This window comes from Diadema antillarum, unplaced genomic scaffold (assembly GCF_040938485.1).
Source record: "Diadema antillarum isolate AM-2024a unplaced genomic scaffold, OU_Dant_1.0 seq00000723_RagTag, whole genome shotgun sequence".
Lineage (NCBI taxonomy): Eukaryota > Metazoa > Echinodermata > Echinoidea > Diadematoida > Diadematidae > Diadema > Diadema antillarum.
The window spans coordinates 606,987-624,791 of NW_027271626.1; the positions used below are offsets into that span (position 1 = coordinate 606,987).

General features: G+C 38.6%; 1 protein-coding gene across 1 annotated transcript; it reads left to right on the top strand.

Moving 5' to 3' along the window:
• Positions 1–87: 87 nt before the first annotated feature.
• On the top strand, positions 88–8,295 carry LOC139738135 (vitamin K epoxide reductase complex subunit 1-like). Its single transcript, XM_071648795.1, has 3 exons — positions 88–281; positions 4,108–4,217; positions 6,329–8,295. Exons 1-3 carry the CDS (start codon positions 106–108, stop codon positions 6,553–6,555), a joined length of 513 nt encoding a protein of 170 aa, XP_071504896.1. The 5' UTR covers positions 88–105; the 3' UTR covers positions 6,556–8,295.
• Positions 8,296–17,805: the final 9,510 nt, after the last annotated feature.

The following is a 17,805-nucleotide window of genomic DNA, read 5'->3' on the forward strand; positions in this document are numbered from 1 at the left end:
ACTACATGGTCACAAATGAATGGGAAAGCTCCTTTTGCGATTACGTGTACATAAGATAGCGCCATATCTGTGACACAGCAGCAGCAGCAGCCGTCTTCCAGCACCATGGTTACTCTAGTTCGCACAGATTTCCCCACCTTGAGGGTGATTATTTGTATGGCAGGAATAGTGCTATCATTTTATGCTCTTTACGTCGAGGTTAGCAAGGAACACAACCCAGACTTCAAAGCTATGTGCGATTTGAGTGGAAGCGTCAGTTGTTCAAAGGTCTTCACCTCGAAGTAAGAAAATCATTGTACAGTCCCACATATTGATATAGGAGTTTGCCATTGCAGTTTGCCACATCGCACGGCGGCCGCGCCGGTTTCATGCCGTAAATTACATGGGCTGGCATGGCCATGGCCAATGGGGAATGCAGTGGGCCATGTCCATGGTATAGCCCATAGACCTAAATGCACAATAAGGTCAATAGTGTACCAGTGGTAGAGAGCTTAGTTGGATTAGAGAACACACACGTAGAAGTAAGTAACAGTAGTATCAGTTCGGGAAACCCACTCACAAGGGGGGCCCCTCCTTATAAGTAACCCGTCCCCCTTATAAGTAACCCCGTCCCCCTTATAAGTAACCCCCGGGGCACCCCTTATAAGGAGTCTCCACGCTTTTTTGCAATGCAACGCGAAAATGAAAGGACTGCGGCAATTCGCTTGATTATGTCCATAAAGCTTCACAAGTTTCCTAGTTACTCACGAAATTTGAGCAAAATCGGTTTGAGGCATCATATCTAAAATCATGGATTTAAATGCGATGTCAAACGACCCATGCGAATGCTGAAATGCGAGCGATTACTGGCGTGAGTGTCGCCAGGCGCGGCGGCGCGGCAATGCTTGAGTGCAGACGTGGCGATTGAGTACGAAAGTCTCCGTACTCAGTCGCCACGTCTGCACTCAAGCATTGCCGCGCCGCCGCGCCTGGCGACACTCACGCCAGTAATCGCTCGCATTTCAGCATTCGCATGGGTCGTTTGACATCGCATTTAAATCCATGATTTTAGATATGATGCCTCAAACCGATTTTGCTCAAATTTCGTGAGTAACTAGGAAACTTGTGAAGCTTTATGGACATAATCAAGCGAATTGCCGCAGTCCTTTCATTTTCGCGTTGCATTGCAAAAAAGCGTGGAGACTCCTTATAAGGGGTGCCCCGGGGGTTACTTATAAGGGGGATGGGGTTACTTATAAGGGGGACGGGTTACTTATAAGGAGGGGCCCCCCTTGTGAGTGGGTTTCCCGAACTGGTATAGCCAGGTGCCCGCACCTCGTCAGGGGCCCGAATACCGTCACCCCGCTTAAAATCGTTTTGAGCGCACTGAACAAAAATGTATGCCCGGGACTGTGTTCTGTACGCTTGAAACTTGGCAGGACTACCACAACCAAGCAAATTGTGGTGAAAACCGAACAGTTTTTCGCGAAAATCTGAAATTTTAATAGGGCTATAGGAATACGTGTTATATGTCACCCGCACGCATCTTTTACGTGTATGTCTATGGGAACATCACGGTCACCCGCACATGTCTTTTACGTGCTAAGTCTATGGGAGAGCGGGGTGACGAGTTGCGGGCCCCTTCCTTAGCGCGCAACTTTTTCGCATCGTTCGCCTTTGACGACGATAGCTGCAAATTTTCAATATCGATCAGTGAACTTGTGATTCCATTGGAATTTTCAGCATTTTTCCTGTATGTGAGTTGGATTTCAAAGAATTTCAGTGGCGAAATGTGATTCAATCATGGGCAAACATTAACTATGACGAGGTGCGGGTCACCCAAGTATACAAACGTAGTTTCTACAGATCATGATCATACCCCACTGTCACTGGCACTGGCACTGCATCCTGGTAGCTGGGCACAGGCAACACTGATTGAAGGTCTTTTTCCACAGCTTGCCTTTTAGATAAGTTTTACTCTTAGTCTGATTTAGTTCAGATTTATGTGAGTGATTGGAAATACGCTACCAGGTATTATCAATATTTATTCTGTGATTTTGATGTACAAGTTGTATTTTGGGTTTACAAAAATTGGAGATATCTAACGTATACATGGATACGATCGAAAGTACGTATTAGTGTTGCGTTTACTGATTACCTAACATAGGTGAATCTACCATGTGTCAAGAGGTAGAAGATCAATGGGTGTATCGATAGCCTAGAAATGTACATGTAGTGACTCTGGGTGCGTTCGAGCGCTCGAAAGCGAACCAGAGTGAACTGAACCAAAGCGTACTGTACTGAACTGTGCCAGATTTGAAGCGTTCGAGGGCACTACTGTAGAGAAAGCGTACCTCACGAGTTGTTTTTAGAAAAGGTCACACATTTTTGTAGTAAGAATGTCATCCACCTGGCACTTGAACTCCTTACAGCTGTCCCAAACAAATAGAACGATGTCTTTGCATTGTGACGTATGCGCATGATGCGCACACGCTTTACAGCGAACTTTCGGTACACTTTTGGTACGCCTTTGGAGCACATCGGGAAGTGGTCCACTTTTGGCTTGGTACTGTATGGTACGGTACACTTTAGGAGCATTCGAGCGCTCCTCTGGCGCGGGTACGGTACGGTAGAGTTCGCTTTAGGAGAGCGCTTGAATGCACCCTCTGAGAATAGCGTAAATGAAATTTTGTAAAAGAGTGTTTGCTAGTGTTTGCTGATTTATTTCAATAAAATTTAAGCATAGAATTCTAGAGCAAAAGCCCCAATTTTCAGCCGGCCTCCAAAATCCGGACACTTGTCATGTATCACAAGCCAGCAAATTCTACTGTCACATCGTTTCACATACTGGCACACTCGTTTACCACAGGAAAGTGCCTGAGTCACCTCCAAAAATCCATCTAAAATCCCCAATACTGTCATCAAAAATGCAGAATCGGTGCAACTTTTCTAAAGCGCGAGCGAATTAGGTCTCGTGTAAAGAATCGGGGTCGCCGAAATAGCACTCAAAATAGAAAAATTATGCCATTCTGTTGCGAGATTTTTTGCTTATCGCAAGCTTAGAGTGTGATGGTATCCTCAAAAATGCAAACGAAAAACAAAATCTCCATACGTGCCAATGCAGTGAATAAATGCACAGGGGCAGAATGCAAACTGTGCAGAGTCACCAAAATCGGACACGAACAGGCGCCGGAACGTCCCCTATGCAACCTTGCGCCAACAAGGTATGGCGTGCGCTCATTTATTCAGAGCCCTTGTATGCATATTCTTCTTCATCTTCTTCTTCTGGTAGTCCTGCGTCCTTCATACTTGAAGATTATTACAGGCGTGATATTATTGACACTGTGCACGTGTCCGAATTTTGGAGAGGCTGTCCGAATTTTTAGGAATTGACAAGGTGATAATATTGGGGGATTCTGTGAAATTTTATGATGTATTTAACAAAATCAATATTGGGAAAAAGTAGGTTGATATATTTAACATACATAATTATAGATGTAATTTTGTAGAGTATTATTTGAGTTGAACAAATATTGCAAAAAAGCTTAGATGTCCAAAAATTGGGGGGTTTGCTCTAGACCTCTGCCATTTTAAATATATCAGAAACCAAGAAAGCTGAGTTATGATGAATGATTCAGCATATATGTACATTGTCGCTACCTACAGCTGTAGCTATGGCAAGGTTTGACCTCCCAAGCAAATATTCGACCGCATGCAAAAAGAATGTGTTTCCATATCATGTAGCTGGCGGTCATATTTTGGACAGTGTTATGGTCAAATTTTGGGCAGCTTATGTTATATTATATCATTAATGGTGTCCTTGCTTCATTCTTGGGATACCTCAAAGCAGGTATCTTGGTCAACTGTGTGAATTCTTTTTTATTCATCTCATTGTTGCCATTTCTTGGCCACAAACATGTAAAAAATAAGGAGTGTTGGTTGTATCTTTTCTGTGTCTGCAACACATCCTTGAAGAAACCAGTGCTTTCAGGTCTTAAAGAAATATTGCATTTCTTGCTGAATGTGGTCTTATGTAGTCATCCTAAATCGCTGACATTGAAACAAGTTTTGTTGATGAATAGTATCGAGGATGACACATGTTTCTAATTCATCTATTCTCCTTCTTAGGTGGGGCAGAGGCTTTGGCTTGATAGGCAGTGTTTTGGGGGAAGACAGTCCCCTGAACCAACCAAACTCTATCTACGGTGTTCTCTTCTACTGCCTTCAAATCGCTCTAGGTAAGTGCAGTCAATTAGTTGCACTAGAAGAGCTGTTGTGGCATAGTGGATAATACAGCAGACTCCCCAATCAAAGGTTTGTGTTCAACTCCCCTGGCTGTGCAGCTGTGGTGGTTGTGTCCCAAGGCAAGGCACTCTATACTCATTAGCCATTTTTTTTTTTTCAGAGGACCTAAAGCCTCTTGTCATCTGAATGCATGGGTACGAGCATTCTTTGCTTCCTTAGCAGCCATGTGAAACAAATCTATCCAAATGATAATCGAAATCAAAATTACCAAGCTGGTCAAAGCTATCCAATAACTCACAGAAAATATCAATTCATAAGTTTAAACTTTCCAAATTGCTTTACCAATGCAAATATGCATAATTTTATGTTTAGTTATCTATTGTGATGAAAATTGAAAGGATCTTTACATATGATTTGTCTCTGGGTCAATATTGGTCCCATTTCCATTCCGGCACAAGACCATGAATGTATTCTCTATGCCTCCGACAGTAAAATTAGTACAAAAGAACATAGGTGAGTACATTTTCAACACCAGTAGTCAACTTCCAGTGAAATATGAATGAATGCAACAAGGTCACATTTTGCTGCATTCGCAATGTCTTAACTAGCACAAAGCTGATAATGATGACAGTTCTACTCTCATGTGCAAGGAGGAGGCTTGTCAAGAAGATTGAAGAATTTCTGTGAGTCTTGGTCCCTCAAACCAGACGTTCTGTGAGGAGAGAGCCTGCAGTACAGAGTCCTTCTGACATTCCTTTTCAGCATATCATAGTTTTACAAGTCTAATTGAATTCTGTGTGGATAGATGACAATACATGAGCGATAGCTTTTTGTTGTTTCATTTCAGAGATGAAAATCTTATGGAAGGATAGATCATTCTGTTAAAGTTGACAGAAAGTTATCAGTGATGTTTGTGATGACTGTCTGTCATACTATGAATAGGAGCATTGTTTTAGATGAATAATTTATGTAAAGTTAAGCTTTAGCCAAGAATATACATTATTTACATCTTTAACCTCTTAATAGATGTAGGACACATCCTCAGTGCAATACAATTATAAACAATTGACATTCCTCAGGTTGACAGGAATGGGGGGGGGGCATGGCTGTTTAGAATCAAAAGGTAAACGAGATCTTCAGTGATGCATGTCGCACAAAAAGTTTCCTCAATGCACATATTCCAATTAACAGTTTTGGCATTGTTCAACAATTGCAAAGTGTGAAGTGGGTATGATGAGAACCAGACTTTGGCAAGCAAAGCATCACAAAAGATATTTGGCTCAATTGTGCGAATGGGCAGTTTGGGTGAGAGCATTTATACTTTTACCAGGGGAGTAACCATTCATTTCACGTGCCTGAAATCTGATGTGAGATGCATGTAATCTTGGTAAGTGGGAGGGGGAATGTGTCATGATTTTAGAACAGTTTCATTTCTATGAAGAGTTGTTAGCATTTTGTTACAGTAGAGAGCTGTTCGTTGCTGATGACAAGAAGACTTCGTCATTATCATGTTATAAAAAAGAAGTAAGTGCTCAGCGCACTTTATGTGCCATAACTTTCATTTTGTGGCAACTACCTGGTAATAGGTATATATCAATAAGACATTTAGTACACTTTTCCTACAAATTTCCATGCTTGTTCATTCACAATGTAATGGAAACGAAGGCAACACTGAGCATTTTGAAAGGGAATTTAATGCTGTACAATGTCATAATGGAGATTCATATTAACTTTTAACTTCTATGAAGATTTTGTGTCCTTGGCCCAGATTGCCTTTCTTTTTTTTCTAAAACCAAAACGACCTTCTTTACCCAGATGTGAAAATAGGTGCTTGGCGCTGTAGGGGTATTATGATGCCAGAGTCCTCCTGAACAGCGTTGCTAACACTACAGAGGCCACCCCTGCATAAATAGGTCAATGCCTTTATTATTTGAGAACCACCATTCTCAACCAGTTGAAGACTAGTCCCGAGCATACCAGGGCAGGTGTCCATGGGAAATGCGTGTTGTAGCAAAATCAGTCCATCCTCAATGGGTTAGTGATTTAATGACTGTCATTTCATATCAAGAGTCCTCCAATCTCAAATGCATTGCATCCATTGCAGGTATGGTATTTAGCTACTGGGCGTCCATCCTCCTACTTCTAACATCCTTGGTGTCCATCGCTGGATGTTGCTACCTTGCCTACATCCTCATGTTCGTCCTGGAGGATGCCTGCCTAGTGTGCATATCGACGTACATCGTCAACGCCGCCCTCTTTTTCATCAACCTCATCCGGTGGAACTCGGAGAGGAGGGAACGCAAGTACACCCAGAGATCCAAAGCCGACTGATGATGGGCAGAGTGGAGCGAGATGTGAATGGTCACGTCACGCCAAAGGTGAAGGTCAACTGCAGTATGAACATTTGGCAGGATGGTATGCGCAGATCCATATGTACTGGTAATTTGTGTCTCATTTTGAATCTGCAAACGTATGTGTCATACCTGGTTTTTTTTCTGTTACTAAAACACTGCGCCCCATGTAAACTCGAGGAAACTATAGCTTGCCTTTTAAAACTTGGAAACAGGAAATGATTATATGCAATAAGATGTGTGATTAGTTTATTTCTCAACCATAAAGTGAAGTGTGCCCAGAATTTTCCATCCATTCTCCTGTCTCTGCTAATCTTGTTTCAAGCCTTCGATTATGCTCTCATGTTTCACAGTAACCTCCGTTGTACTTGTAATGACACTCAAATGTCCTGCAGATTCCCGGAGGAGATCAATCGATTTTCCTCCATGTGTGAATGAGATGCACCATGCCTTGTGCAGCTCATGGAGCAGAATTAGATGGAGCATTTCGCATGTCATGATCACTGGAATGTGAATGGAGCACTGCATACTGGGGAAATAGAACAGACATGGATAGACATGACGATAATCTGGTAATGTCTTTTGGAGGAGGTATGAGCATGTGTATTTTCTCAATGTGTGTAAAATATGTATGTCACTGATAGAGCACCTTATGAAATATAGTAACACAGATTTTCAAAATGATTCATTTCAAATTTGAATGTAAAGTGCATTGACCTTGACCAGACATTGTTGCTAACAGGTTACAGGGGCAGTGAGATTATTTTATGTGCACAGTAAATGTAAAGTTTGTACATGTTCCCTGGTATTCATCAGTTCACCTAGGCAGGATATAGTACATACATGTACATACAGCATTTTTTCCCTTTTTTTATTTTAATTTTTTTTTTTTTTGCACGCAGAAAAGATGCAAAAAGTTATTTGCAAGGTTCTGGTGTGCCGATGCATAAATGGATGTGTGTAAAGTTTTGGATACAGGAAATAATTACACAGTTTTTACCAATGACATTTGTCAAGTGGCTGTTGAAGGGAAACAGCTCCATTGGCATGTCCTTGCCATAAACACAGCAGTAGAACCATATTATTACTCAGTAGCATCATGTCAGCACAGATCCCAAAGCCATGACTTTTTGCTCTGTGCATGAGCAATTTAGCGTATACATGAAAGGTTGTGGGCGTCGGCTAGGAGACACTGTCAGAATAGTCTCTTGTAGAAATGGGCTTCGTACATTGTATATCAGTAAATGGGTGATTCGCCTTAGTAATTAGATATGACACCATTCAGATTATCATCTGAGGTGACTTGCAGGTAAAGACCAAAGTATTTGTATATTTGCACAAGTGGAAATAGCCTTGAGCATTTGGAACAGGAACAAAGGTCAGGAAATTACGCTGAAAGGGACAAGAATGTTTAATACAGAAATATCTTCATCTCATGCATTCTCAATTGTGGAGGACGTTTAATGGAAGATTTTGTGTGTGTGCTCAAATGTTTGAATGTCACTTTCCAGTGAGCAGGTCAAAGTCTATTGTGGTCGTCGTAGCGGTTTTATGCCAGACGGTGGCCGAGGGCGATGACCTTCAGAGCATTATGGGATACACGGTGGAGTCACATGTGTGGCCATGCATGCAGAGAATTGCTGTATAGCAGAATAGGAGTGTATCCTTCCTATTATACAGTATGAGTCTACATTATCTTGTGATTGAGAGGATGATTGGAGGGGACTGGGGTAGGGTGTGGGTTATTCAGAGGGGGCATCGAGTGAAAAGACAATAAGTCCTGTTCTGAGCTCCAGATCAAATTCCATGCACTTTAGAATATCATTGATGGTTGCGGTAGAAACTTTTGGGTGTGATAATTTCATTTTCACTTTGACAGAACCCGTAATTACAGTAAAGTCAACATACACAGGACTAGCAAAGAATCTGTCCACTTACACACAATTTTACACGGAATTGATATTAGTTTAAAGTCACCTTTAATTGTTTTGAACCTGTGATATTAGTGCAGGGAAAGGGAATTTCACGTTTTGACCTTTCAGAGTTTGATGATCACTGAATTTTTGAAACTTAACTTTAAGATAATTGCAGAAACCTGGTGAAAATAGTGAAAAGTAAGTTAACTAACATAATATCTTATAGTGGTGAATTAATGCATTAATGGACCTGCCTATGTAATCAGTGACTATGTTATTCTTTCCTTACATCATTTCGACATTGGCAATTTGTTGACTCTTGAATGTTGGTTTAAGCGAAGAATTTCAGGACTTTTTTTTTTTATTGCGTTGACCTGTGCAATGTCGACTGTAATGAGGTTTACTGTATTCTGCAAGCAAATTTCAGATTGAAATACCCAAATTTGAGGCAAAGACTGGTGATTTTGTGTAAAATTTTCACTGCTGCTGATCCTGTTATGGCTATTAAAACTTTCACAGTTTTACACAAAATACAAATTTCACAGTAACACTGAATTTAACCTGTTGAGGACGGGCTGATTTTGCTACACCATTACCCAAGTACAATATGTATACTTGAGACTCATCCTATGTAGCAATGTGTGTTGCTTGTATTGGTAGTAAAGAACATTTGTTCATTCTCCAAACATCAAAAATTCCATCATTGTTTTGATGTATAGAGTGATGATACAAAGTATCTGTGGGAAGTGGTTTCTGTGAGAAATATCCTTACATTCCATGCATTGATGTTGTACAGTGACATTAAATGTTCTGTGTTATGGAGAGAGTCTTGTCAGAATGCAGTCAGGAAAAAAAAAAAAAAATAGAGGTGTAGATGTGTTGCATGATTGCTGTATGTCACAATTTGTCCGATTCCTGCAGATTGAAAATGAACTGTTTGCTTTCAAAAGCTACTATCTATTCATGTTTTTTTTTTAATTTTTTTTTTAGATAAATTATTTTGTAAATGGTACAGTGTAGGAGGTACAAGAAAGGGGTACATATTGTGCAAAACTACTGGCTCATTTAAGAAAAAAAATCCTTATTTTCTTTAGATATTTGGCAGGTGTGAGAGAAGCATGCAGTAAAAAATACCCTCTCTTTTTCTTATGTATTTTCATCTTAGTTTATTGAAAGAATGGTGTCAGTGTACACAATTGTGGATAATTAACTCTTGAATAGTTATCTACAGTGTGTTTAAGAAGGGTATGAAAAGTGAGCACAAGATTTTTTTTTTCATGTTCTTTTCTGGCTTGATATTAACAGGGAGGTGGGAATGCCACCTCCCTAATATTAAGAAGGTACATGATACGAATGTTTGTATAATTATTCTCTCTGTATGTTTCTTAACATGTGCTTGTTTATATTCTTTGTGTACTGTGCAATCACATCTTATGGAATTTATTTTTAGCAAGCTATCTTTTTTCTCTCTCTAATAGATACAGTGTATTTTTTTATTATGTTAGATAGAATGGGAATTTAGCAAGGTAGTTGCGCTCCTTTCCAATGCCCTTCAAATATTTCCTGTATATTTCCATGTGTATGAGGAGAAGAGATGTTTGTACTTTGATGTGCCTGTAAGATTTTGCTTCTCAAAAAATAGATGATTAAAGAACAAATTCACATCATTCCCTAATATTTCTTTCCCTGTCACTAAATGCTCCAACTTTTGCCTTTAGAGCTGTGTTATCCTTTTAATGGAATGATTAAATGATAGAGTTATCATAAGCTACCATGCTATAACTAACACACCTCCTTGGTAGTACCAAGTGTAGTTCAGATGACAAAGAATTCGTCTTGAAGGGACATGGCCTAGAAATTGTTTGGAAAGATTGAATACGGGGGGCCTCCATGCTTTCTGGATCATTTTGGGAAGTAAAAACCAATTTGATGAAACCGAAACTTTCCATGGACCAAGAGCAATGCAACAGCAAAGATATTATGGCACTGGGTAACATGTTTTTAATCCTGAACATTTGAGTCAGTAACAATAAGTATTATGACGAGTTTAGCATCGAAATAGATTTATTGTACATGCCAATATGTATCAATGTACCCTTGTCACAGACATGCTGACACAGATTTTTTTTTTCTTCACTTTCTCGAATGTACTCGGGAGTAGCGAACCAGAGTGACTTAATCATCTCTGAAGTAAAGAGCCTCCATGTAAGTGAGAGATTTACGAGGTTAATCACAGTAATCTCTGGCAGTCCAAGACCCCCCCCCCCCCCCCCCTTCCCCCCCCCCCCTCCCCGCCCCATGTGCACAGAGCTGTAATTTGTGCAAGCAATGTTTAGAACGATTTCATACCTCTCCATCCTTTGACAGGCAGATGCATTTACAAAATGATGTAATCTTGAAAGGGGGAAGAAGTGTTGTGTAATGTTGCCAAAATTAAAGTTGTGAATTTACCTGTCATCATCATCATGCCTGCACTTCAAGTTTTGCAAGGAGCATTATATAGTACAGTATCCCCAATAGCCATGCGGAACCAGCAGTAAATCTTTCTTATATTGTATGCATATTACTATTAGATGGAAGTTATTCAATGGTAACAGTATGAAGCTACGGGTACACCCTTGTAGGATCAGAGCTGTACTCCTCCTCTCCCCACCCCCACCCACCAGTTTAGTTTGTGTATTTAATTCACATATATACTGTGTATGTGATATATTTCCTGGTGTGTGTACTTTTTTTTTTTTTTTTTGGTGAGTTTCACGAGTCAACTGAAATTTAGAAATGGTCTTACAGTAAAAGTCCTAATTTTCAAATATACTCAAAGAATGCTATCAGGTAAGAATGTGGAGTAGATTATCATATGTATAGGCATACATGTATATATGTATGTCACATAGATTTATTTGTGGTACTGGTGGCTATTTCCATGGAGTAACAGTAGTCTGTTCACCAAGTCTTGCTATTCCTAAGAGGTATTAATCTTAGATGTAATCACTAAATCTGAAATTTGTTGCAATCTTTATCAATATTTGGATTTTGGTTGAGTAGTTTGTTATACAGGTGGTTTTTCTTCTTGTGAATGCATGCTAAATTGCCTCTTGCCAGTAGGAATTCTTTGTTCACATTATGTCTTACTCTACTGAGGTTGTAATTGGATTCAAAATAGTAACTAGAGGTATGTGTAGTATTTTACTCAAATTGCAATGCCAAATGAATTGAGGGAACAATTGGAAATCAGGTTTTCTTTCTGTTATGCTGGAAATGTTGAAATGGGAACCATATTTTGAGAAGTTTCTTGTTGGCATATGTAGGTAGGCTGTAGGCAGTGCATGTTGGACTTTATTATGTTGAAAAGAAGTCAAAATCCATTGTCTCCCAGAAACAAAGTGAAAAGAATTTGTAATAAATGTACTTAAAAAAAACAAACAAACAAACAAAGAACCCGAGAGTTGTCTGCTTTCAAACTGATTCTGATTCTGATTTTATTTCTGAATTTCTTTTTCATACATAAATGAAGTACAAAGTCAATTGAACTTCTGATTTTGTGCTGGTTTCAAAGTATACACAACACATGAAAATTTCAACACTGAAAATCTCCACTTTTACAGTAGATGTGTATCAGTGATTATGGATGTGATTTGTGTTTGTGTGTTTGCTTGTGTGGCTTGATGCAAAACTGTGTGTGAGTGAATGCAAATGGTGATGTATGTGAGAAGAAGCAGAGAAAAAAGCAAGAGGACATAAAGGCACGATATTTCTATTTCAAGGTGCTTTGTGGAAAATAAAGATGTTACTATCCTAGTCAAAGCATGGGATTCACAGATTGTTATTTTTTTTTAATACAGTAACGATGCACCTCACATGGGGAAAGCGATGAACAGAAATGAACATTTTCCTCCAGACTTGCCATGTAATGTTGGCACTAACATGTTTGCCACAATGTGTTCCACAATGTGTGCCGTGATGATAAAAATGTTGCTTTTTGTCCAAGGCATGTTCTTGGTAGTCATATTTCATATTTGGCAATTACCTGTACACCTCAATATGATGGCAAAGGTGAACAGAAATACTCTTCAAATCCTGATCATATAGTTCCAATCTTGTCCTTTGTACTGGCCTCATACCTAGATATCTTTGTATGGAACATAAAAGAAAAAGAAGTAGTTTTGTTAATAGTTTCGATGTTGATATCAGATCAATGTAAACAAAGGGGAATCAAAGATGGTGCTTGAAACGGTTCACACATATGTATCGTCAATTGTCGCCTTCATGGGTGCATTGATTTTGACAAAGATTGCCTTCCCACCTTTGTCCCCATTTTCAGTGGAGTGCTTGAATAGAGCTGGAGGCCTTAAAGGGACTGTACAGTACTGGTTGAGGTGAGAATTTGGGTTTATAACATTTTTTTTTTTTTTTTTGTGAGATAATGAGAAACCTCTTGTGAAATATGAAAAAGCACGTAATTTCAAGAATGGCCGAGATATAAAAAAAAAAAAAAATCCTAGTAAAATTGACAGGCCACAACTTTTATTAGGACCTCTTTGTTTTTCCTTGTTTTTAGATATCTCTGTCGTTTCAAAACCGATCTTAATCAAATAAACTTTTTAGTCCCCTTAGAACTGTATGCTCTTAAACATTTCAGAGTGGTTTCTGAATACATGTATCTTGCAAAATGTGAATCTGAATCCTCGCCTCAACCAGTACTGTACAGTCCCTTCGAAGGTCCCCTGACTTTCAATTTTAGTCCTGTATCCATGTTGACTCATACTAATGTGAATATGTGTTCAGTTCACAACTTCAGAAGTTGTTTGCTTGAAATGTTATGTATGATAGGTGTTACATAATAGTTAGTAGTGCAACACATACAGTTGCACATACAGTTATAATTATTTGTGTATGCTTATGCACTGTGTTCAGTGTTAACCCGTAGAGGACGGGCTGATTTTGCTACAACACACATTTCCCATAGACACTTGCCCGAGTATACTCGGGACTCGTCCTCAACGGGTTAATTGATATAAGAAGGTACAAAGTGTACTACCTGTAACAGGAAAAATGGCTTGGTTCGTCCGGCTGGAGTTCCTCTTGTGAAAAAACTAATGTATACGCCTAATATTTTGTGAGGATTATATTTTTGTGAATTTCGCGAGTCCGGTGCTATTCACAAACATTAAACAACCTGCAAAAATATCACCTCTGTTCCTGATATAAATGTGACGTGCTCGCATACATTGTACTTTTCTCTCCAGTACTGTATTCCACAATTAGGGATTTAACCCCTCACGAAATTGTCGAGAAGTCCCCATTCGCGGAAAATTAGACTCACTATATGGTGTATACAGTACATTGGGCCTTGGCTCTCTCCCTCCCCCTCTCTTTCTCTTATTTTCTCTCTCATCCCTCAGCTTGCTTGTGATGTTTTATCTCTTATCAATACCTATACGAGGTAGTTTTGAGAGGCAATTGCAGTTGGTATTTTGCAGGGTCGTGGAGGTGCATCTATATCATAGTGTATAGCTGTATTCACATATTTTCCTAATTTACCTGGGGGATAGGTAATAATTATGATATTGACTGGCCTTGAGGGAGATACCAGATAAATATTGCCCGCACTGAAAGAATATTGCCCTCATCTTCGACTTGGGCAATATTCTTTCAGTTTGGGCAATATTTTCTGGTATCTCCCTCGAGGCAAGTCAATATCATTTAAATATATACACACACATCTTTTCACAGCAAATAGAAAACAAACCAGACCACACTGAAGCATTTCTCTTCCATTTTTGCATGATATATTTCAATGGGTTGGTTTTCTCCCGACAGATATTCTATTTGTTTTTGAATTTGTCACAAACAGCATATACACACTACAACCACACAATTTACAGTACATTCTCTTTTAATTCTGCTGAATTCCATAGTATAATAGAATCATCTCTTATTTGAAGGGCACACACTTATTAAGTATATGGTTCGTTGTCTTCATGCAAGTTCTGCAATGGTCTTGTCGTTAAAACCCCAGCAGAGCTTAGTTGTCTGTTTACTGCATACACCATGTCTTCGCACTGGCTTCACTTTAGCATATTTTCATGAATCAAATGGTGTATGCAAAATCTAATGACATACACAAAACATTGCCTCCCATAATGATGAATGCAATGTATACCTGTAAATTGTAACCAAGGTGGAAATGGTCCACTGTGCTTCTCGGAAAAGGATGATACACTACTTATTTCTCATCCTATCAATGTGGATGCCAAGAATATGACCACTTGAGAGACTGACCGACAAGTCCCAAATCATGACATACAATGTATTAAGCTTGCAAAATGTGTGGTGTATGCAGCAATATGTCTTTAACTACACATATGTTGGACAGAGAAACATGGTATGCACCAGCAGTACATTGTAAGAGTATGCCTTGTGTTCATTCACAACATCACAGCAAACAAGCATTATCATACATAATGACCTCATGTGGAGGGCACTTTTATGAGTTGGGAAGGTTTTACAGAAATACAATATTGTACTAGGGCATTATCATTCTGCCCAAATCATAGATTACATTTATTGATGTATTGTAAACACATTCAGCCCTTTATGAAATATGACGCATTTAACTCAAGTGGGTGAATTTTTGACATCCAGCTTAAAATGAAAATCTACGGTTATCTGACATGTGCCATTTCATGTTGTCTATTGCATTTAACATTCTGCCCCAAAATGACCAGAAGCATCACCACCTTCAGTGTATTCAGCCCTTTGAAATTCAACGGATTAAACATTAATTCATTAATACAGAGTTGACACAGCTCACGAGAGGGGGTTAACTCTCTGCCTGCCACATTAAATGCCTCTCCATAGGTATGAGTGTGTGAAATTAGTGCAAATTTGACTCACTGACACAGAGAGTGTTAATGTGTTTTCATGATGGAAGGACTTTGCCCCCTTCTTTCGCTATTTTTGGTGCTTACATCTTTCTTCCATCCAAGCTGAACAAACACAGTATACCCAGTCTTCTCGAAAAGTTATAGAAAAATGGTTACGAAATGACCCACAGTACGTATTCCTCCAATTTGTCTTGGCTTTTAAGTGCATAATATGCAGAATAGTAGAATAGACAGACAAGGGAGAAGAGTTAAGTACAAAGGACAATCACACAAAATCTTTTATAACTCCTCAGAGAACGCAGTTTAGTGTACAGATTCAACGGTTGTGTTGTTTTGATGCAACACTAATCATTGAACTACATCGTACCAGGGTATGTCTTGTTTGATGATAGTATCTTACTCTGTGTTCCTGGTAGTAAAATCATTTTTTTTTTCCTACTCAGCCATCAAAGTGCAAGAATGGATCTACAATCTGCATATTGATAATCTTAAGAATTAGCTATTGTACTTATGAATTCCATATTCTTAACTTTGTGAAGTTTCATTGAATATGATAATATTGATAAATAAGAGCATGCTTTATGGCAGTCCATGGAAAAGAAATGTCTTTTAGCAATAAACCATTATTGTCAAAGATATTAATTTAACTAACATATTTTAATATCTTAATATTTGACATTCATGGCACATTTTTACAAGATATATTGTAAGTCTTTGGATGATAAATAGATAAAACAGCATTAAATGAATTGTCATGAATCTTTGTTGTACAATATGCGATCGTTAACTAAATGGAAAGACATGTGACATGTTATCATCAATAAAAGCAAGTTAACCATAGGTGGTCTGGAAATATGCAATGTTAATAATTGGTGAAAATAAAAATGGAAGTGATATACCTACTGCATTGCTGACATTAAGTCATAACAGCAATAATGATTCATGCCTTGTACCACAGCAATAATTTTCTCAGGCAACATTGGTCATTCATTGTTACACTCACAGAAGTCTATAAACTTAGCTGATCAGTTACTGTATCTAATATTGTGCACACTGGTCTTCCTTACTTCGTGTGGCAATCAGATATGTTAATTTGCATTCTAAATTAGCCTTTTGATAGAACAAAATTAACATTCTCTCCCTTAACTTAGTTTAGTTGTTATAGTCATATTTAGTCCTCATCAATATTTCTGGTGAAATGGTTGAGAAAGAAAAAAGAGAAATTTATTGACACTAATTCCACCCATCTCACTAATTCTGTATGATTCAATAAGTCATGTCATCTTCCATGTGGGCAGTAACATGACTTCCACATTCACACACATGTAAGAGAAATTGTGTGAATTTTTTTTTCTTTATTGAATAATGGAAAATAAGTATTAGAAGGTCTCGCTCTTTTTTTTTGTCATGGAATTCTTTTTTGTTTTGATTTGCTAGAATGCAAGCAATCATTGCAACCATTGCATTCATGTCTCCGCAACCTTCAAGGCAGTTTTGCTGCCAGTGAAGAATACATTCAGTTCTCTGTTTATACTTGCAAAGCATCAATCATGTGGGACTACTTGTGGTAAGACGGAAAGAAAACAGCTGAAGGAAAACAACACACAAACATTCATATTTGTCGTCTTGGCTGAGTGTGCACAACTTCAAAAATGTTCCTCTAGAAACATACAAGGCAACATTATTGCTCAGATAGAGACGAACATTCACGACACTGCAGGTTGCTTTTCACATACATGTACCTCTATATACTTGTAATCAACAAGTGTGAAAAGATATTTGCATACACAAACACACACAAGGGATTAATCAGTTACTCAATACTCGTTTGTTTACTCCGAAAAAGAAATCATATGTCTTCAAAATGTAAAACTCCAGACAAGGAATGCATATTCAGTATCAAACAAAATATCTAGCTCTACCTACATGTAGTTTACTCACTGACCTGTTATTTTCACTGATCATTCAGCGATTAGTACGTTACGTATGATAAGCTGGGAAAAATGACACTATGGAATACAGAGTCCATGTTGCATAGCCACTGGAAGAAAATGTACATACATCAACTTTGAATAACAAGTTTCTTTCTCGTCGCATCGATTGTCACTTTCTAGAACTTGGTATCTCTACTTCCCTTGTGGACGGATCCAGGGACTGATGCGTGCTGCATAAATTAATGTGGCAAAAAATGTTTGCAAACATCTGAAAATCTGTACTCGCTGTTTAATGCGCTTAACATATAAATTTGTATGTACAAAAGACAGTGCACATGAACTAAAATGTGAAAACAATCTTGATAATACTTAAGTAAAACTAAGAGGAGGGGGGTATACAATGATCCTTTTTTATTAAATACAAATAGGTCATAGAAAGCAAACGTGACTGATCTCTATAGAGACAAGTGAACACATGCATGCCCCTTGGAAT